Source organism: Anguilla rostrata, chromosome 16, assembly GCF_018555375.3.
Source record: "Anguilla rostrata isolate EN2019 chromosome 16, ASM1855537v3, whole genome shotgun sequence".
NCBI classification, from domain to species: domain Eukaryota; kingdom Metazoa; phylum Chordata; class Actinopteri; order Anguilliformes; family Anguillidae; genus Anguilla; species Anguilla rostrata.
This window is the reverse complement of record NC_057948.1, coordinates 24,532,231-24,555,293: the sequence shown is the minus strand read 5'-3', so window position 1 is coordinate 24,555,293 and position 23,063 is coordinate 24,532,231. Positions and strand designations below refer to the sequence as shown.

The 23,063-nt window shown below is 42.1% G+C and overlaps 2 protein-coding genes across 4 annotated transcripts in view; both read left to right on the top strand.

The window, feature by feature from the left end:
• The window catches only part of LOC135241715 (DNA-binding protein RFX7), a 31,486-nt gene extending 21,967 nt beyond the window's left edge, over nucleotides 1–9,519 (top strand). For all 3 annotated transcript variants that reach the window (XM_064312322.1, XM_064312323.1, XM_064312324.1), the window contains 4 exons: nucleotides 309–393; nucleotides 528–735; nucleotides 1,166–1,449; nucleotides 1,749–9,519. In XM_064312322.1, coding sequence (XP_064168392.1) covers nucleotides 309–393; nucleotides 528–735; nucleotides 1,166–1,449; nucleotides 1,749–5,120 — 3,949 coding nt within the window. In that variant the 3' untranslated portion in view covers nucleotides 5,121–9,519. The remainder of the gene's footprint in view (nucleotides 1–308; nucleotides 394–527; nucleotides 736–1,165; nucleotides 1,450–1,748) is intronic.
• A 2,258-nt stretch (nucleotides 9,520–11,777) lies between these two features.
• Nucleotides 11,778–23,063, top strand: part of LOC135241553 (E3 ubiquitin-protein ligase NEDD4-like) — a 38,464-nt gene continuing 27,178 nt past the window's right edge. The window contains exons 1-5 of the mRNA XM_064312049.1: nucleotides 11,778–12,046; nucleotides 13,658–13,731; nucleotides 16,261–16,339; nucleotides 16,496–16,534; nucleotides 21,801–21,854. Coding sequence (XP_064168119.1) covers nucleotides 11,975–12,046; nucleotides 13,658–13,731; nucleotides 16,261–16,339; nucleotides 16,496–16,534; nucleotides 21,801–21,854 — 318 coding nt within the window. The 5' untranslated portion in view covers nucleotides 11,778–11,974. The remainder of the gene's footprint in view (nucleotides 12,047–13,657; nucleotides 13,732–16,260; nucleotides 16,340–16,495; nucleotides 16,535–21,800; nucleotides 21,855–23,063) is intronic.

The following is a 23,063-nucleotide window of genomic DNA, read 5'->3' as shown; positions in this document are numbered from 1 at the left end:
TATTGAAGTTGGAGACGTGATGTCAGCCTTGGCCAGAGGTTTAAATGCTGTGCAGCAGCCTGCTCCATTTCACATACTGATTCCCTGCTGGGCAATTTTCTGAATCACACTTTTCAGCCCCTTCTCCTCCAAGCAATGCATTTCTCCACTCAAGGGACATTCAGGCTGTATCTGATGATTAATTCTTTATTTGTTATTCACTCTAATTTAAGGTTATCCTCTCATTTTGTTTTAATGTTTACGCACTGGGGTATTAGCATCAAATCAGATGCTGTGGTTTTATTCATTGAGCCTTAACATCTCCTCACGTATTGCTACAGTGGATTAAGGAAGAAGGCATTTGTTCACATGCCATCTCTGCCCAACCTGGATCTACATAAAACAGGAGATGGGGTAAGATTTGAGAGCAGTGGCTTTTTATCCCTTATTTTGAAAATCCATTATTGTACCTTCTTTGTTTAAAATGGGAAAACATAATCATAATGTGGATTTTTCCATAAGCCACTGCAATTTCTCTCTCCGGCCAGTGTGAGGCGCTGGAGCCCTCGGGCCAGCTGCCCAGTGCGGAGGACGAGGTGCGCTCGGCAGCCTGCGGCCTTGTCTGCGAGTGGGCGCAGAAGGTGCTGAGCCGCCAGTTCGACTGCGTGGAGGACCTGGCTCGCTTCTTGCTCAACAGCCACTATATCGGCACCAAGTCTGTTGCAGCCCTCACCGTGATGACCGGAACTCCCAAAGGTACTGGAGTGGGCTCTCTACACTCACACCTTTGGTAGTAGAGATGCACAAATAGATAATCAAAGCAAGGTGTACACTGACATGATCATTGAAATTTTGAAGATGAATGAACAGCTGTGAGTTTTGTCTCTCTAAACTGAAGCAGCAACTGCCTGTTGCTTCTTGCTTAGATTACATACATGCCATTCTTGAAGAAGGATGTCTGTCTGGTGGTAGTGAAAAAAAGAGGAAGTGAAAAAGCTGTGAAAAAGTTTTGTTCTCAGCGAATTAAATGCGAGATGAAGTGTAAACATGTTTGTGGTACCAGACATAACAGGTCAGCTAATGTCAAGTAATGTTTCAGGGCATTTCCTGCTGCAGTATTTTCCCAGACTGCTACAGCAGTGACTACCATCTGACCCGACTGACTCATTTTCCCGTTCGGTCTCAGGGGTGAAGACGCCGACGCCGGGCTCTGCGTTTGTGCCGACGGCAGAAGCCAACTCCTTCCAGCCCCAAGTGAAGACCCTGCCGTCCCCCTCCATTGATGCTAAACAGCAGCTACAGCGCAAGATTCAGAAGAAGCAGCAGGAACAGAAGCTTCACTCCCCATTGCCGGGCGACCCCCAGGCCACATCCAGTGCAGGGGCTGGCATCCCCTGTGGAAGCCCCGCCCTGCTCTCCCCGCAGCCCACCATTGGCATTGTGGTGGCTGCTGTACCGAGCCCAATCACGGTAAGTCTGGCTCCAGCGCCTCTCCTTAACTCCACACAGGCTATGTTCAGGGTTCATGCATCATCACAAACCTGGGTGACATATGAGATTGTTTTTAGTTTCACAATGGCATTTTTGGTTGTTTTTGGTGTAGAGGATATTAGCAGCCAATTTTTTAATTTTAATTCCATTTAGGCCCATACTGCATTTTGATCCAGCGCATGATTTAATGAAGGTGGTGGTGTGTTAGCACCTGCTCCAGATGTAAAGAAAAAGGGATCTTGTATGATTGATGTGTTTTTCTGCATGTTGCTGTGTAGGTACAGAGAAGCCGGCAGTTGATGACCTCTCCCAGCCCTGTGGGCACTACGGAAGGCAAAGTACTGCCGGTCAACTTTCAAGTGGTCACCCAGTCGATGCAGCCTGCCAAGCCGTCCCCCAAGACGCCACAGAACATCTCCGCCAGTCCCGTGGGTGACCGCTCAGCCCGCCACCGCTACCCCCAGATCCTGCCCAAGCCATCGGCCACCAGCGCCATCACCCTGCGCTCGCCTCCGACGCTGCTCATAACCAACAGCCCCATCAAGACCGTGATGCCCACGCCGCACGTGGGTTCCGTCAACGTGGTAAAGATGACGGCCATATCCTTGGCGCCTAGCAGCAGCAGCACCACGACCACCACGCTACGGTCAGCCTCTGCCGGTGTTTCGGAAGAGCACAGACCCATCCCACAGGCCAGGAGTGGCTCTGCAGCCCCCCTATTGGCCCCTGTAGCCAAGTCAGGGCACGCCGCTGCCTCCACCATCGACATCAAGATGGAGCCTGAAGCCATAACAGACAGCAACCAGGCCCTCGTTGCTGACAGGCTGCATGCCACTCAGGAAGCCGCCAGTAGGCAGAAGGGCGAGGGAGGTGCTAAGCCCAGGGCCACCAGCGAATCCACGCCCCACGCCAAGGGCTCATTGGGCCTCGAAGGAACGGCCGGGCCCAGCTGCGACGAGAAGTCCCCTTCCAACGACAGCACTGTGGCAGCTTCTGCTAGCAGCAATAACAACAGTAACAATAACGAAAGCACTTTGTACCTGACCATCTCCAGTCAGAACACCAGCATCGCTCTGTCGTCCAGTGGTAGAGCCACTGCTGCAGCGTCACCTAAGGAAAGCTGCCTGGGACCTAAAAGCCCGAGAAAACGAGCAGGCTTCAGTTTGGAGTCGCACACCATGCCTGTCAAGAAAGTGTTCATCTCTCAACAGCCGATTGTGGGGATTGATAATAGTCCCAAGCCTGGTATTAAGAAAATTTCTAGGGCAGGGACACCTGCTAAACCTGAAAGCGCACCAGCAAACACAGCAAGCAAAGTAACTGTGAAGCTGAACTCGACTGTACCAACTCGGATCCTGGCACTCTCTGACTCCCCTGTCGGGAACACAAGTGGTTTCCAGACTGTCGTCAAACCCCAGACATCCTCCCAGGTCAAATCCGAAGGGACTCTGTCTGACATGGACACCAGCAACAGCAGCAGCAGCATTGTTTGTCAAAACACCTCCAACCCAACGTTACTGCAGCATATCACAAGCAGCCCGCAGGTTGTGTCCACTGGTCCAGACGTGCTTGATGCCTCTGCGGTGAATGACTTGAAGACCTCCATGTGGGCGGAAGGGCAGCTGGATGGCATTCAGCAGCAGCAGGCATACGTACAGCAGATTCCAGACCATAAGCAGATCTCTACACCTGTGATGGACCAGCTCCCCACGATGGCCCAAGCTGCAGCATCAAGCCAGCTGACCCTCCACCCTGACATCATCAACTTTGCAGGAACCCAGCCCAGTGTGGATTACTTCCCCTTCAATGATGACGACATGACACAGGACAGCATTGTGGAGGAACTGGTGCAGATGGAGGAGCAGATGAAGTTGAACAGTGGCCTGCAGTCCTTCAGCAGCTGTGTTGACCTAGCACTGCAGGACCAGTCCACTGTGGTGCAGGGTGCCATCCTGTCCACTCACCAGGTGGCCAACACCCCCTTCTATCACTCAGCCCACAGCAGCACCACTCCCACTCACACTCCTACGCCAACTCCAACGCCAACCCCCACCCCCACCTCAGAATTGATCGGAGTGTCTGGTCTGACTCGGGAGAGCCCTTGTTCGCGGATGGCGCCCACCACTCCAGTGGACAGTGCTTTGGGAAGCAGCCGGCACACGCCTATCGGGACCCCGCACTCAAACTGCAGCAGCAGTGTCCCTCCGAGTCCGGTGGAGTGCAGGAATCCCTTCGCCTTCACGCCCATCAACTCCAGTATGACCGGTTACCATGACGCCAGCATCATCTCCAGCAGCCCCGTCAAGCCCATGCAGAGGCCCACAGCCACACATCCAGACAAGGCCAAACTGGACTGGATGAACAACGGGTACAACAGCGGCTCAGGAGCCTCAACTATATCCAACAATGGCATTGGCATCCTTCCCAGCTACCAGGACCTGGTAGAGGACCATTTTAGGAAGCCCCATGCCTTTGCTATTCCCGGGCAGTCTTATCAGGCCCAGTCCAGGCACCCTGATGCCCACTTTGGCCGTCTGACTCCCATATCCCCAGTGCAGCAGCAGGTCACTGGAGTGACTACCCTCAACAAGCAGGAAGGCTTTGCAGTGCCCGCCCCCTTGGACGGCAAGGCCACAAGCTCCACGACAGGTGGGACCTTCCGTTGCCGCAGCGTCAGCCCTGCTGTCCGGCAGCGAAACCTCAGCGGGAACACGGCCTACTCCAACGTTCCAAGAACAGTGGTTTCCCCCTTCAACTCCCCCGTCACTCCGGAAGTTCTCAACATCTTCTCCAATAGCCACCCGGATGTCAGCGGCAGCACCATGGCCCAGAGGAGCCAGTCAGTGCCGCTCAATGTGATGATGCAGACGGAGGTGTTGCCCATGCAGAAGCAGAGTAACAGCAAGAAGATTACCAATGTGCTGCTTAGCAAGATGGACTCGGATGGTGACGATGCCGTGCGGGGCTTGGGCATCAACAACATGCCCTCCAATTACACTGCCCGCATGAACCTCACCCAGATCCTGGAGACCACCACCACTGGCTTCACTACCACCACTGGTAGTGCCAACCACCAGGCTCTGGGTGACTCCGGCCCTTCTGCCTATGAGTTCCAGAGGCCTGGTCACCACGTGAAGACTGTCCGAAATGACCCATTAGGCTTCGTTTCCGGGGAGGATCAAGCACAATCGGGACCCGGAGAACAGCAGTTGGAGCAGGAGCAGGACCTGCAAACACAGCTACAGGACCACCAGGAACAGAGCCAGCCACAGCTGCTGTCTGAGGACCAAGAGCAGCAGCAGCAGCTGGATTTCAATAACACTGTCAAGGACCTGTTAGGGGAGGACGGCTTGAACCCCAGTTCCCAACTGGTGGGGCAGGTGGCATCGGAACTTAATGCAGTGGCATCGGATTTCTCCAGTGACATCAGACTGACTTCGGAGCTTTCCAGTAGCATCAATGACCTTAACACTTTAGACGCAAATCTACTGTTTGACCCAAATCGACAGCAGGGACAGTATGAAGACTCTACACTGGAAGAACTGAAGAATGATCCCCTCTTCCAGCAGATATGCAGTGAGACTGTCAACTCTGCTAGTTTTGACTGGCTGGAAAGTAAAGACCAGCCCACCGTGGAAATGTTGGGTTAATGTTTTTATACAGTTTTTTTATTATTATTTGTTTCAATTAATTTTATAGTTTGATGTCTATATTAGTTTGTTTTCTGGGAGTATTTCTCTTTCTCTCTGTCCGTCTCACATTGTTTTGTATTGTACAGCACACTGCAACATGAATCTGGACATTTTGACATTTGTCCAGTGAGAAGTGCCAGCCTGAACTGAAATGATCACTCTTGTGATTTTCTTTCCTTTTCTTTTCTTTCTTTCTGTTGTTTCTTTTGGAATGCTGCATTGCAGTGCATTCTGGGACTGTTGTTTTTCTCCATTTCTCCTCCTACTGAAATTGGTAAGAAATCATAATGGATTGCAGCAGGGTTATTCAATTGAGACACTGAGGTAAATGAGCCTGGTTGAATTTTCACACTGTCAATTATTAGATGGTGGAGAGTCTTCATTGGACGACAGACAGCTACACTATGCGTTTTTATTTATTTATTTTTTTAACGAAAGCTTAAATAAGGGATAGTAGGAATTTTTACATTTTTTTTGAAGTCTTCTTTTCACCTTGGTAAGTAATCTTCACTCCATTGCCAGAGGTTATGCTGTTGAACAAATAATGCAATGTTTTTCAAAGGACAAATCATTAAGCTGTTTAAGACTGTTTTTCTTGGAGAAAATTAATCCTTTCTCAAAATAAACCTTAGACATATGGCAAGAACCTCTTGCTTTGGACAGATTACCTTTGGACAGATCGGCAATGTGATGCAGTTTTGAAGACTCCCAACAGATGGAAAACTCTTGCAGTCCATATGTACATTGGGTTCCTATTGAATGTTTACCACAGTGTATCTTTTCACTGAGTAACCAGCAGCATTCATGACATTATGTGGGCATTTATAATAGCTACTGCTGGTCTTTTTTCTTGCCATTTCAGGTTGCTCAGATTGTAGCAGGGTGCTACCAGGTGCTAAATTAAAACCAGAAATAGAGAATCATATACCAAATCAGTGGTAAAACCTTTAATATGTTTTAATTGTCCAAATGTAAAATGTAAAGAGAATACATAAAGTCTATATAAGAAGGGAAGAGATTGGCTTTTTGTTGTTGTTGTTGTTTTTTTTTTTTTTTTGGCAAAAATGTTTGTTAAATTTAGTTGAAATAGGAAATATCACGTGAGGGAAGAATGGCAGCTGGCTTTTGTTGGCAGTACTCAACAGTTTTAATGTCTTATGTGCATTTAAGAGATGGGGATATGGCATTTCATTTGCAGCTGAATCGAGGCTTCTGTGATATGAGCTTCAAAGACTCGGCAGCTGTTGAAGAAATGTACTGTGAGATTTTATAAAAACTAAGAAAAGTTAATTATGTATTTGCTTACATTTATATTGGGTAATACATAAGTGTTTGTTTTCCCCCCTTTTTATGAATTAATGTCGCATTTGTTCACTTTTTATATATTGTAGTGGTAGCCCTGAATTGCCTGAGACAATTCTAGCTTGCTGAAGGATCAAGCACATACTTAGAAGGGAAGGAAGGGATTGGTTTATTTTGCATTATTGTGTTTTGAAACTGTAGTGCACCGGTATTGCTTTCTTTTTTAAATTTAAATTTTAAAACGACACCTAGGGGAAAACACCTTTTTCTCAATGGAGTTTCATGAACTTCTATAAAGTCCATCCTTATGAATGAGAGTATAAGGCTATAAATGGGAGTGTGTAAAAATTGGTGGATAATACATTTCATTATAGGCAGAGGCAGTCTTACTTGCTGTTTACCACGAATGTCTTTGGTGGTGAAAAATGTTGAAAGGAGTGAGCAAAAGGTCAGTATTGTCTAAGTTTTATTGTTGTTTATTTTATTTTTGGTTTGTAACTCTGTGTCTCTTTATACTTTTGCAAGTCAGGTACCACAGGCATCCGAGTCAGATAGCGAAGAGTAATGTGTAGCCTATTTTTTTCCATTTGACCAATCTGAGTGGTTGAAGTGTTTGCATGTGAGGTTATGCTTCAAATCTGAATAAGTTTATCGCTTGTATTCTTAGTGAGATTCCACAATATCTAGTAGATAGGTATGGATGCAGTGGCTTATTAAAAAAAACAATCAATATTGTCAGCAGGGAATTTGCTGATGGGAGAAAAAAGATATTTGGGGAAAAGAGGTCCCCATTTCTTTGCAGTTTAAGTTCAATGAAATATGGAACATCAACTCCATAATTCACTTTCCGCAGAGGGTTTACTGTATTCTATTGGGCTTTCAAAATTTCAGGTCAGAGGTATCAAACCAAAAAGAAAAAGAAAACTTTTTTCCAAAATGTATAATTGTCTTCGGTGAGTTCCATAGGTTGTTTTGAAATGTTCTGAAATGTACTGAAGTGATGCGCATCTACATCTATTATGACAGAGGACAAAGACGGAAATAATGCTTTGTATTTCCTTTTGCATCTTTTCTTCTGTTTACGCACAAGCAGAACACGGGTCACCCTGCGTAAACAGTGTTTCACAGCGGGTTGTTGCACGTTTAGAGGTTACCTTTCCCAGGTTAGAAGACGAAAGGAAAAGGAAATATGGAGAAAATCAAGTTTGTAGTTTAGCAGCGCCTCGCGGTGTTTCTGGAGTATCAGCCTTATGTGCATACCAAAGAAAAGCTATTAAGATAGAGAAGAGAAGAGAATGAAATCTGTGAGTATTGTTAAATCTGCTTGCCCAGTAACCCCCCCCCCCCCCCCCCACCCTCCCTACAGGCCTCTGTCCTTCACAGCACACTGGTTTGAAGGCTTTTGCAGTTGTGGTAATTGTGAAGTCCTTTAATTTTGTCTTGCAGGGGGGATGGAAATTGAAATCAGTGTTCTTTATTTATTTCTTTTTTTTGTTGTTTGTTTTGTTTTTTTTGATTTTTATAAAGGCAATGACTTCTCTTTAGCATTGGGAACCTTTTATGGAAAAGCATGCTAATATCCACACTACTGGTGTTTTTAAAAAAAGATGATGTAGCAGGATGTATTTTGGGTGAATTTTGTTGACTGTTGTAATTGCGCTTAACCCTGTTAAAAAAGCTCCATTTGTAAATATAACAGATCCACTGAAAGAGATCCAATCAATCAAGACATGTTGTATTATGACCATAATTGTACAAAACTACAATTCTGTGCACATTCACAAATACTACACTGAGTATATTGGATCTGTAGCCAGTGAGATATGCTGTGTTTTCGCTTCTGGCTCCTGTCTTGTACAGATGATGATGTTTGGTTTCTAGCTTTGTGTGGTGTCTATCGTTTGTTTGCTCTGAAATGTATAGATTTCTGCATTTGCAGAAGAGATGTGTACTTTGGGTAAGAACAATAGCATGGTTTTTAAGAAAAAAAAAGTATTATGATATATTAGCAGGTTGCTTGTCTTTCTGTGACAGATATGTTTTGTGCCCAGAACTTTGCAGCAGACACTGGAAATTTAAAGGTTCAAAGGTTCAAATTTCAGCAAGCTTTCGGCGGTTCATGTTATTGCACTAAACTTTTTATGAACCAAGGGTTTGGCACCTCTTTTAGGACAAATGCAACACAATTGAAGCCCATAAAAAATAAAAATAAAAAATATTTTTTATAAACAGCTTAAATAAGATAAAAAAAATAAAGAATAAATGAGAAGTGTCATAAAAAATGACAGATTAATTGTCTTATGTAGCAATGTGCATTGATCTCCATGAGATAAGTCTTACTCATTCTCATACAGGAGAATATAAAATGCGATTTAAGGAAAATTTTAAAAACGAAAAAAAAAATTATCAAATTTTCCTTCACCATGTTGATAAATGATCATAAACATGCATGTGTGTTGAATTCTATTGTACAGAGTATCCTTAGTAACCACTTTCTTTGCTGTAAAAAGGACTGGTTCTGTCAACCAGAAAGGTATACCTTCTGTCACGACAAGTTACTTGCATTGTTCGATGTTTACTAATTCAGATTAGTACGTGTTCTATATGTTCTGTTTTTGAATTTATTTGGTTTATTTGTGTTTTTTAAATTATTTTTTAAGAAAAATATACATCTGTGAAAAGTTCAGTTTTTTCCATTTTTATTTTCTCAAGAACATTAAAAATAAGCACTGATGTTTGGACTGAATGAAGAAAAAAAAAAAGGCTTTTCTTGTAGTGCACAGGAGCCTCATCATGCCCCGCCTCCCTCTGCTGTACCCTTCACTCTCCCAGTAGAAACCCTTCTTTATACACTCCTCCTCTCCATTAGACTTGTAGAACCTTCCGCAGTATCGTTGTTGTCTGGTGTAAAGCGGACCGTACAGTAGTTTGGTAACGTTGCAATAGCGTTTTGGCAATGTTCTTTTTTGTTTTGTTCTTTTTCCATTGAAAAGTGCTCACAGATGTTGAGATTTTTTAAGTGGTTTTAAAAACCAATAAACTTTTTTTAAAAGAACATCACTGTCTTAATTTATTTTCTTTTTTTGGTGGGGGGGGGGGGGGGGGTACAGGCTTTGTGATCTTTGTTGAAAGTAGTAACAGCTGGTATAGAACATGGCCCAGTGCCATCTACATGAAGATAGTGATCCACATGTTGCATGTTCTCACGGGACTTTGATATAGCAGTTGAATACAGTGAGATTAACAGCTGATGAAACAGAATAGGCATAACAAGTGCACATATCCATCTTGGTTTCTGTGCGACTCTGTGTGTGGCCACTTTACAAATCAAAACACAGATGAAGGGACTGTATTAACAGACAACGACTTAAGTGCTTTTTTTTTTCCCAATACCTGCCTGACAAACAAAGTTCAAGGTGTCTGCTTTGGTCCTTGCAGCTACAACAAATTGATCAGCTGAAACATGATAGCTTTTCAGCATTGATGCATGACTAGAGGAACAAAGGCTTACCATGGTGCTTTTAAATGTATCCAAGATACTCTCATTACTGTAAACCAGATAGGAGCATCTGAACATTTCCAAACACAGGTTGCTAGCAATAATTTTAAATGTGTAGAAATATAAGATGTGTGCCATTATTATAGTGATATGGGCATAATATCTACTTGCATTACTTATGGAAGAAATAACTATTTCTCTTTACACGCTCAAATGGATGAATCAGCATAACTTTACAAAATGGCAGAAACATTTTGGAAAGGGAAAAAATGTGTTATGTGACTTTATTACATTGCATTATTAAATAATTCAAATGTGTCTTGAATAATTCATTTCAAAACTGAAGCCCTCCGTGACACAGCTACCACAAGACATGTTAATTAAAATATAGTTATGTTGAAATTTTGAAATGAGATCCACAAAGTTGAAATGAGATCTATGTCCTTGACTATATGGGCTTATAATATATTTGTGATGACTGTAATTTTAGTAAGTGTTTAACATGCTTTTTGGTAGTATTTGCTAATGTCAGCCTAAACCGCCTCATCAATATCTGATGTTGCAAAAGTTGTGTGGCATACATAGACCTGTACTGAACTGACATTAAAAAATGGCAGATCCTCACGTACATTTTTTACGTTACGGGTCCGTTATCTTATAAGAAGAATGTTTAAATGTTATGCTTTACCTCCCTCTGCTGGTTAACAAGTACAGTAGGCTACAGCCTGACACTTGACCTTAAAAATATCTCAACGAACTTTAAGTAGGCTACGGAAGACGAAGATAAAATGCAGAAATCACTAAGAATAATCCAAATATGTTTAAATCCTAATTAGGAACATGATTTGTTCACACAAGATCATTCAAAACGCTTTGAAGAATATTAAACCTTTTCCAATTACCAATATGGATATTGCTATTGTATGATAATTAACTAAGCAGGACGTTCCGGAAAAGATCATCTTGGTATCCATAGCCCGAGGATTTTTTTCTGACAATAATGTGATCATGTGTGTTTTCACGATAAATTGAGTCGCTGTCAAGAGGCTGGATTTTGAATGTATCTCATGTTATGCTTATTTTTGTATTCCCTTTATTATAAACATTTTAACTTTAAAATGATATTGTGTTGAACACCCAATAGTTCTCAGGTTTCATGTATTTATTTATTTACTTACTTACTTATTCAGATGATGTGCTGACCGGATTTTTTAAATGTCTGCTCATCCACTTTTTCTGTTAATTCCATAAGAGTGAAATAAGACCTTGATTTATTTATGCCCAATATGAGATAACTCGATAAAATCCGGTCTTTCCAAATTAACCTTCATTTATCTCAAGCTTTTCCCTCTTGAAATAGGCTATTCTTTAATAGGCCTACTGATATTGACCACAGATATAGTTTTCCCTGTCTTGAATCTTGAAATAAAAGTTTATTGAAGTGTTTAAAGCCCCACTTAAGCTACAATAGGCTATAATCATGTTATTTACTCCAGGATATAGGACACTGGCCCCTGGTGACTGTGAGTCACGATTGCTCATGCAAGTATTTGACGTACGAGTGTGTCAAAGTCGGGATAAAGGTAGGCTAACTAGTTAAGGTAACTAGTTAACTCCGCCCCGTTACTTAACTACGTCTGCTTTAACTAAATATTTACCGTGATATCATAGTAATTCATACTTATGTAATATGTGGGTTTATTTGTATTACTAGTTTTTTTCACGTTTTGGACACATTGCGAAGTGATGAGTCTACTACAATCGTGACAGCCAGCTGTGACAGTTCGTATGCACTCCCCCGTTTCTCCTTCCCAAGAGTGGGGCGGAGTCCGGAAAACTAAGCGGAAGGAAAGCAGATCTAGTCAGGTCAGGATGGTGGACAGCGGAGTATTGCATTTGATTATTATTTAGCGTGTCCGTTAGAGTTTGTGAGAGTAAACAGGAGGAAGTGAGGCAGTTAGCTACGTGATCATATGCTTTTCTCATATTTTACTCATTACTCATACCGCACATGAACTTAGAGACAGTGAACATGAGCATGGCTGCGGTTGTACCCGAGATCCGAGGTTTACAAACTGAAGAGGTAAGAAACGCCTAGTTAGCTAGACTAGCTAAGTAGCTATTTTTGTCCGTAGCATTATCTTACATACTGATTATTTTATAGTGTAGCACTCAAGCGAGCACTCAAGCTATGCATTCATTTAGCAAGCTTGCAGAATGTCTAACGTTAGTCATCGGTATATTGGCTATAACGTTAGCCAGCTAGATATGTTTGCTAACTAGTCGACGTTGCGTTCGTTTCTGAATAACACCAGAAAAACAAATCTGATCAAATTAATTTGTCTACCTTTTAAATTCTGGCAAATAGTTGGCTACCCTTAATTTGGCTAATCCGCGCTGAAGTTCGCTAGACTAGACTACACGTTAAATTATCCAAGCCGTGTTGTTAAAGTTACGACAAGAATTAGAGCAAAGTGTTAGCTAACTAGTATAACTAGCTAGACTAGCTAGGTAGGTAGTCTACCTAATATTTCTGCTTAACTCAATTTATGCGTATTCTTACTGATCTTTACCTAGCTAGCTAGACTATCTAAATTATCTTTATCTAGACTAACGTTAGATATTGCAAATCAGTGCTAGCTAGCTACTCGATTTCTAGATGGCTATTGTCAGTGTACCGTAGCTGTCTAGACAGTAAACTATTCGAGTTAGTCTAGTTTAGACTAGTCTAGCTAACTTTGGTCAGCTTGGCAGACATAAGAAAATTAGTCAGATATATTTTAATATATCTCAGCGACTAACGGTAGTCTAGGTCTTGTTGGATTTATTTAACTTGATATACGAATAGCGTTAACTAAACTATAGACTAACGTAGCTTTGTTGTCATTTTGTTTTAAGAATAATCGCACGAACGATGTCAAATTGGCAACGAAGAGCATCATCTCGTCACATGTTTAGAGGCTACGAAGATTGTGTTTGTTAATGTGTCACTTAGATACAGTAACGTTGCCTGAGAAGTACGTTAGCCTACAATCGATCATTGCGTCCAGGGTAAATGTATTAACGTGATGTATGTTGGGCAAGCGAGTCAGGTGACTGTGAGTCAGGTGCCTGGCACCGATCGAAGATTGTAGCTGGATTATATATCAAGCAGCTGTTCGTTCGTGAGCCCTTGGCACGTAACATAATTTATGTCTGCCCTATACTGTAGTCCGCTGCCTGCCTTCTTTACTGAAAACTAAAATGCAAATTTATGTTGTCTGAGTAACATTCCGATTTGCTGTCTTGTTAGATAGAAATTTGATTTATCGATTCGTTCGTTTTTTAAATGGCTACTCGCGTCCATCTACACGCACGTCCCTGTAGCAAGTTATTTATGAGATATGAAACATCATTTTACTTCCATAAAACGTTGCTAGGTTGTCCTGAATTGTAAGCAACCTCTCAGAATTGGTGTATTTCCTAGATAGGTGCTCGGCCACTTAGGCTCAATCTAGAATATGCTGTACATTATACAGTATCCGTCTTGCATGCTGTCATTTAGGATACATTGGAAAAAAACTTTGTGCACAGTAGGCACCACAATGTGTTAGCGCCTAAAAAGAATGTCCAGTTTGTGCGTTAATGTTTTATTTAGCTTTTATGTAATGTGTACAGTGTATGGTCTTAATTTTAAAAATGTGCTGGTTTGCAGGATGAATCAAGAGTCCTGAGAGTAAAAATTGTAGCTGGAATTGGACTGGCTAAGAAAGATATATTGGGAGCCAGGTGAGTTTCTGTATAAATATTATGTGTTATTGTTTGCTTCATTGTTGGGCCTATGTATTTGTTGGTATAGCAGTTTCATCTTACAGTATAAATGGCATACTTGCAGGTTAATGAGGAAAATGTTTTTTTCCAGCCGATTTATCATATTCTTTATCTACTGCACACATTCAGTATTTCCTTGTTCTCCTGTTTGTTTTATGAAACACACTTTCTGGCCTTGAAGTTTAGCTTATTGAATAGTCTACATGGGAATGACAGGACAGCATTGGGCTCTCTGTGGGATGTTTTGAAAGACAATGACAATTTAGCTTGTTTGAGTTTTCTTTTTCTTTTTGTCCCTGTTATTTTTCCACTCAAAATACATTTTAGGAGATACAGCATGTCTGACCTGATGAAAGTATATATAAGGGTGGAAGTGTAGTACAGTATAATGGGTACGGAACTGGGCTTGCAACCTAAAGCTTACATGTTTGATATCCAGGTAAGACACTGCCGTTGTACCCTTAAGCAAGGTACTTAACCTAAAATTGATTCAGTATGCTGTTACAATCTGGTGTAGGCCAGACTGTAACAGGGAAAAGGATATGGGACATGAGTGGGGAATGAGTAATGGAAATGATACTGCAGACCAACGAGTAACTCTGGTCCGTATCTGCCTATCCAAGACGAACTAACCTGGCTGGGGTGGCTTAACGCTGAGCCGCGGGACACGTAATCTGCATGCTGAGACCAAGAGTCCAAATAGCGCACCCCCAACGGAGATTTAAAATTTCACCTAGAGTCACCTTCAAAAATAATCAAAGTAAAGGGAAGCAAAATAATAAAATGTGTGTCCCGATGGAAGGATTTGTAATCCAACTGGGAACACTAACTAACTGGAGTCACAATACGGCGAGCAGAGGGGCAAAACAAGAGTCGAGGTCGAATTGAACAAAACAACGCAAAAACACGAAATCACCAGGGCAGACAGCTAGAAGGGCTTAGGCAAGAATCAGAGTCAATGGCCAAGCATAAAATCCAGTTGATAGACAAAGCAGAAGGGGTATAGGAGAATTGAAAGTCGAACAAAATACCTCCAAACGTGATGTCAGTGAAGAAATCACTATCCGCAAGTATAGAGCACGAATTCTAAGAGCTAGTCTCCACTGGTGAATGGCAAATGGTTGCTTTTTCACACCGAGTAACCAGAGACGGAACCAGTCAATATGATGACAAACGTGACACGCAGCAGAGACAAATGTAAACACAAAACTTAAAATAGATGTCGTAACAATGTATCCAACTCTATAAATGAATACTATGTAAGTTGTGTAAGTCACTCTGCATCTGCTAAATGGCAGTAATGTATGTACAGGAGAGCGTGTTTAATCATGGGAAGACTGAGGAATGAAAGCACATAGTTTCTTTGTGACTGTTGGCTGTTCTGCTCCTCACCCTGCATTTTGCACCCGGCTTGCTATTTTTTGTCAAGTCATTGTATGACTCCAGCAATTGATTAGGTGAAACTAAACACAGTTGTGGTTGTATTATGAATGAAATATTGCATTTATATAGCACTTTTCCAGATGCTCAAAGTACTTTACAGTGATCGGGGGGCGGGGGGGGGGACTCACCTCAGCCATCTCCAATGTGTAGCACCCACCTGGGTGATGCACGGCAGCCGTTTTGCGCCAAAACGCTCACCACACATCAGCTGAGGTGGAGGTGGAATTTTTTAGCCAATTAAATCGGGGGGTGATTAGGTGGCTGGTTGAGAGAGCCAGGACACCGGGCAACCTCCTACTCTTTGCGAAGAGTGTCATGGGATCTTTAATAACCGTAGTGAGTAAGAACCTCAGTTTAACGTCTCATCCGAAAGGCGACATCTACAGCACAGTGTCCCCTTCACTGCATTGGGGCCTTGGGAATTTTTCAACCAGTGGGAAGATTGCCCCCTGCTGGCCCACCAGTATCACTTTCAGCAGAAAGTTAGTTTTCCCAGGAGGTCTCCCGTCCGAGTACTAACCAAGCCCACACTAGCTTTGCTTCTACCATTAGGGAGCAGCAGGGTGCTTGGTGGTATGGCTGCTGGCAACTATGCCTGTACTATGGCTGTAAATGCACATGACCTGTTGCAGCATTCTGAGGGTTTGACTTTGACTAGTTATAGATTGTTATATCTGTAGGTAACTCTTTTTTAACTGTATACTGGATTTGCACAGTATGAGGATTGATGTGTATAGTGAAAACCCCCTCAAGTTCTTTTATAACTAAACTTTTTTTTGTTGGTCGAGGCAGTCGTTGAGAGTAACACAGCACTGGCTAAGATGTTTTTCCTTTGCTGTGATATGTGTTTAATGCAGATATGTTTCGGTGCTTACGTTCGGATGGGGCACTCCCATTGACTCATGAAGGGTAGAAGACCCCAGTAGAGGATGCAATTACAGGATGCTTCGCAGTATACTGTTCTGCATAAACCTATACGTTCATAAAAATGAAAGATGAACCGATAATAAAGTCAGATTTGCATGTGTCTTTCTGCTGTTATAGTGACCCATACACAAAGGTGTCCCTCTACGATCCTGTGAATGGAGAACTCACCAGTCTTCAGACTAAAACTATTAAGAAGGTAAGTGTGCAGTCTCTATCTCTCTCTCTTTCTCACACACACACACACACACACACACACACGAGTGCACACTCGCATACAATACTATAAGTAATATTGACTTTTGTAGGGAAAATAGCCTTTTATCATCCATTCATTTTTCTCTTTCGCTTTCAGACATTGGACCCAAAATGGAATGAAGAATTCTTTTTCAGAGTGAGTACTATAATAATGCGCTCCCACCGATATCCCGAATTGGATATGATTTCTAGAATATTATTGATATGAAGTCATTTCTTGCTAGCCAGTAAGGCACTGTATTCTGCAGAGTGAGAGTTAGCATCACCAGATCATGGAGGAACTCTCAAATCTCCTTGAAATCTGAATCACTTGTTCTGAATCTCTTTCCTGAAGGTCTCTGATAGGCTAAATGCCATGAGAATATACTTGTGACTTGCCACATAAAAACATACAAGGAATTGCATTAGACGACCCCGCTCTAAAGCACATCAAATGATACAATTTTAGTGCAGTTTAGCTCCAGTGCTCCTTCAGTGCAGGGGGACATTTAGACAGTATCTTATTGTGTTCAATGACCAGCAGTGATGCAGCGTGTCACGGTCTGCCACTGCGAAGGCTTTTAATGCAATCCCAGTTTCCCTTGGTGAGTTGGTAATGGCAACATGAGCTGCATTGGCTTTGGGGAGACAAGCCCACACCCACTGGGATCATTCATCATGATTGGCAGGAGCTGGGACCAAATAGCGAATTCTGTGACCAATCCCATGGTATGGGAAACTCCCTGAGTGTTGGTGGCTACATGTAAACGTAATTGTGAGAGGGAGAAGGAAAACAAGTGAAAGAATGGAAGAATACTGACAGGAAATCCTTCAAAGTCGCTGTGCGCTTTGTTTGATGCTTGAAAGGGAAGTTCACTTCCCTCATTGCCATGGTAATTCCCAGCTCTTATCAGCATTTCTCATGTGCGAATAGAAATGTTTGTCCAACACAGATCTCTTGTGGGACTGTGTTTGCTGAAACAGTCAGGTATTTATTCTGCAGAGGGCAGAGGGAAACTCTTCCATACTGTACTAGCCCCTCTGGATAACTCTGCCCTCACCATGCTTTTGTCACGTGAAACAGCTAAGGTGCCTAATTATGAATTAAATACAGAAAATAATAGTTTTTTGAATGATGTTACACTACATTACATGTATTTGGCAGATGCTTTTATCCAAACCAGTGTACAATAAGTGCATACCGAAAGGTCATTGTAATATTAGAGCACGGTGAAAGGAAAATTTTATTTTAATATCATGACAGTTTAGTTACTTAATTTGCCTACATATAGATTGTTTCTCTCTCGCTTAATCCATGACTATCTTTTGTGCTCTTGTTGTAGTGTCTCTGCTGAGACACCACAGGAACCATAGAGACGGACTCCTTTCCCGGAAAGCTTCACGGGGACTAGCCTGAAATAAGGAAGGCTGAAGTACACTGATCACAGAGCAACAGACACTGTTGAATGAACCGGGGAAAAATTACTCTGTGGTAGACATTGAAACGGTTCATTAAACAGTGTTTTTTCCTCTTAGCTCAGTATGCTCCAGCCTTCCTTTTTCTGACCTAGTCCTCGTTTGACTGTACTGGCTATTGAGCACCTATGCAGTCCTGTTTTATTTAGCCAATTTGAAGTGCGTTAGACATCTTCCCTTTTTCACACCTCAAAATCATTGGGGCCTAGAGTTAGTGTAACCACTATAGTCTTTGCACCGAGCTCTGAATCATGGATTTGATGCTCATTGTCATCTGTGGTGGCATGACATGCTGAATATAGCTTACAGACGCCAGTAGCACCAGTAGGGCACCAGTAGCCATAAAACTTTGTTGATGGTATAATATAAACTGCGATCTTGGACCGGGGGAGAAAGTTACCTTTCATTGCCTAGTCGATGTCCCAGATTTCCGCGATCGTTTATCTGTGATGACTGCGTCTGTAAACACGCCTCTCGTATAAATCCTGTTATTGACCGGCTTTTTGTTTTTTTTGGTGTGTCACAGATGAGTGTGTTTAGGGGAAATGCTTGCCTGGGAATGACTCAAACAAATGCAGGCTCCTGGAGTGTAGGCCTACTGTGGTATCAGCACAACGTACATCGGATGTATGTCCATCAATGGACAGTTTTTTATTTCAGTTCATTTTTCAGTTTCCTTTTTTTATGTTTCAGGTTTGTGAATATTTTCAGTTGTCACAGACAGTTTTTATGTGCGATGAAGGATATTTACAGAAGCTAATCTGCCAGCTTTACAGTGGCTGATATTGGGGCACTTGGGTTGTTGTGGGCTAGTGCAAGAAAAATGTGTTTATTGCCTGATTATTCTTCACCAAATTACATTTAAGCTTATTTTCAGTTGGAGCAATTTTCTATGGTACATCTGGCCCGAAACCATTGCTCTCCAGGACAAAAGTACCAGTATGGTATAAAAACTGATATTTATCTTTGTAATTATTAATTGCATTATAAAAGTAAGGTGTTCATATACTGTACAGCCTCTATAAACTTAGCATTGCTCTACAAGCTGTTTTGGATAACTCTGAAGTGTATTCTATTGCTTTAGACCATAAGCCCCATTACGCCCTGACACCAGCTATTGTAAAGCCAGTTGATTGGAAGAAACTGTTTCTAAAATCTGCGTCTTCACACATAAAAAATGTTCAGGCCAATGAAAAATGATTTCAAGAAAACCCCAGGAAGTGAACTGTCCCTTTGAGAACCTGCATATCCAGCATGTATAAAAAACTCAAGCTAAGCATTTCCAACTCTCGAAGTTTAAAAAAAATGACCCAAAGATACAGTTACCAACAGTGAAGTTCCTTTTCCATAACAAAGTCAGCAGTTTTTTTACATGAACAAACGCACTGTTGTCTGAGAGTTAAGAAACCCATTTTTTGAGTGCTGTCTGCTTGTGAGAATGGTGTAGGTTTTTAGGTTGATGATATTAAGATTGGCGTGTTTGCTGCATGTAAGAAATGCCATGCTTGAATTAATTTCCTTTGTCAAAGATGAGATGGTGTCCACCATTTTCATGGTTGTTTGGTGTATTTTGTTTTGTATATTTATTCATTTAGTCATTAAGTATAATTTTTACTATATTTTCTAGTGTTGCATTGTGATTAATGCCTCACGAAATATCAAATATACTGAATCCCAAATGGTCCGAGTACATATCATGTGGAACAATTTACGTTCAGTTATAAAAAATTTAAATATGTTAATTTAGTCATTTGGTGGGTTTTCTGCTTTTTTCTTTATCTTTGAGATGTTCAAGCGTCTTCGTCAGCAGTAACACTAGAGGGGACAGGGTACATGCAGTCACATTAATATTTAATAACCGTGGTATCAGTTGTGTTGACCGATACTCAGACAGGATGCAGAATTTGATATGTTTTGACCTAACCTATTTGCTGATTTGGCATCATGCTATTTTGTATATTTTTAACTTCAAAAATGAAAAGCCATTAAAAATCTGCATCCATAGGTGAATGTAGTTTATGCAGTACCCCTCTATAAAGTTGCATATTATGTTGGAGAATTTCTTGTTTTTGAGTTCCTGTTTTTGATGCAGTGTAAATGCTTACCTTTATAGAATGACACTTTGAAGTTTTGGACATCCTGCTGAGAGGGTAGAACTATTTCCTAATTAACAAATATGAATTAAAAAAGTAATACTGTTAATGCAATATGCTGTCAACATGTATGAACTGCTTTGTCTAGATTTGTCTTGTACAAAAACTTAATATTCAATAATACTTAATACTACAAGAAACCTTTTTTTCCTTTGGAAAACACTCTGGATTCCTAGAGTGTTGGTAAAAAGCTATTTGCTGTTGTGATTTGGCGTGCAAACCTAGGAAGACAAGTTTGGATGTCTTCTCAGAACAAGTGAAGGGGGGATCTCCCATATTAACTGTTTCATTTTCACTTGAATAGTGTAATTCAGATTATTGCACTCTTGACAGACTTAATTCTGCCGCCTAATGTTTAGCTCAGCTTAATAATGTTCCTCTTCTATGTGCAAACACAGTACCGGGTTGACTTTTCTGTGCTCCAGTATTTTGGAGTTATTCCAGACGTCCACGCCATTTTGAGCGTTCAAAGAAATGCCAAAAGGAAACATGCTTGTGTAATTTGCATACCTTCGAAGAGCGCACGGTCCTTGAATTTATTTCTTGTATAGTTCAAAGTTTGATTCATTGGACTGTGCTGCTAGTAAACCTTGGAAGAATTCTAGTAAACCGGAGAATAACAAATCAACGGAACGGAATTGTTGGACGCCAGGAGTTGGTCCAGCACGCTGTCAGGACCTGGAGGCCGGCCCGACTGTGTCCAGAGCCGTCGGGTCTCGCGTTTTACACGCGGCCGTTAAGCGCGGACGCTGCCGGCGCGGGTCCAGGACCTTCACGCTAGCTGGCTGTGCCTCGGCGCGCAGGCGTTGTCCTTATTTGCCGCTCGGTACGCTGAGAATATTTTGCCCGGAATGGATATGTTTGGCGGAGCCGCCCGCTATCCCCAGCGCAGACAGAATGAGTTTAATGGCGCTGACCGTGGTGGGGCACCCCCCCCCCCCCCCGGCGGGTCTGCAGTAGATTAGCCCAGTACTGCGCTTGCCGAGGACAAGTGGTTCTCCGTGTGCTTTTCCAAAGTGTTATGAGTTAGAATCATTGTGATGTTTGATTGTCCTCCAAAACTGTCTCTTGATGGGACAACTGTCTCCCCGGTTGCGTGCATCTGCTTATCTATAGCTGACCTATAATATGTACAGCTGTCTCCTTTCATCAAATGTAAGACATGGCATGAAATGTTCCGTGGACATAAATGTTAAAATACTTGAAAGGGGTGGGGGAGATCTTGATTGCTGTAAAATATAAATGGATGTCATTGAACTAAAGTATTTATGGTACCCAGCTTTGATGATGTATAGTAGAAAATAAATCTGGCATGGCTTGGTTTAGCTTGCTGTATTGATTGATTGATTACTTAGACCACATGGCTCTCAATAATGCACTAAGCAGTATACCTGCAGTATGTTGAAACATGCATCTGGATGCCTTTACACTGATATGGAGCTGGACTTCAGTCTTACAGAGATGTAGAGAGACCTTACACCAATTTTATTTAACCCTTTGAAGAGTAGCCTCGTTTTTTGGAAGGTTTTATTTTTTTTCTAAATTGTGTTTTAGAACTCTGTTGTTTTGAATTACCAGTAGCGATTGTTACATCAGCATTAGAATGTTTAGTTAAGAACATTCTAATCACGTTTCTGATTTTGCACCTTAACAGATAGATTAATAACCGTGTGTTGCTTTGTGCTGCATTGCATTTGAGCGGTTGAGAAGTACAAGTGCGTGAGTATCAGTGCTGCCGAAGGCGGTGGAGGAAGCTTGAGGTCACATGACTCCAGTCTGTTTCCTCTTTTTCAGGTTCACCCCCAAAAGCATCGGCTGCTGTTTGAGGTGTTTGACGAGAATCGTTTGGTAAGTCCCCCCGTTATGGCCGTTGGACTGTGGTGAAATGTCGCTGAGGCAATCCTGACCGTGCTGCTTGTAGAATCACTCGGTAGGGAGGGAAGGAGGGGTGCAGTAGGTAGAATTGCTCCCGTCTCATCTCACAAGAAGGACTATCTGGTCAGTCATTGTCTGCTCAGTTGACTGTCTGCAGTGTTTCTATAAGCCAGAGTGTCAAACTCCCCTCCTGGAGGGATAATGTTTTTGTGAGATTACCAGTGATTAATGTTAGTCATTGATTAGCTAAAGAGTGCACACGCCTTGTTACCAGATCTTAATTGGCTGCTGATCGAAAGGAAACCACAAATACTTGCAGACACTGCCGCCCTCCAGGACTGCAGTTTCACACCACTACATTAAGTGTACTTCTCTTATGCAGTGTCTGCACAACTCGGCTAGTGTACTGCATGGTTTACAGCAGCTAAAAGAAGCGGAACCGGGCCGAATGCACTCGAGGAGTACGTTTCTTTTCACTCCTGAATTGTCTGTATGTTGCAGTGATGAAGTTGGTCCGTGAATATATGATTTCAAAAAGAAAATTACACTGGGGATAAATGAAGACTTTTAAAAGTTACATTAAATTCTGTTGACCAGTGCAACAAATAGCTGATGCATTATAACACAAGCTCAACCAATAATAATGCAATGTCACATGTGGCCTAGTTCATGCCTAAAAATATCTGAATTGTTCAGTGCCTTGAGTTACTATGAATGTACCAGTATATCTTTTATTGCTGTTTATTGCTGTAAAACCCAGGTAGGGGAAATGGAGCATGCCCTGGGGTGTAATTAAAGGTGAAAGCCAATATGTGTAGATGCATTAAATGCAGCTGAGTACGACATGGTAGTGTTTTTCTGTTTTTTATTTTTATAAATGCTGGAAGCTAATAGCTGCCACACTAAATGCGGATGAAGGTTAAGCAAACATTTGCACAAAGTTAATGAGGAGTTTTATTAAACAAGCCTGCGAGGATTATTTAAGACTCACTTATACTGTCCCAATACTACTTCATGCAGAAATGCTGGAGCTGGAGTCTGTTGAAGTGATTTCTTTGCTAGTCAGTAAACGTATTAAAGTGGGTCCCATGTCAGGAAAACATTGCCTTGGATATCCAAAGTGCCAAGAGAACGCAGGAAGTCTTTAAATGGCTACACTATAAACCCAGTATGTGCAACCAA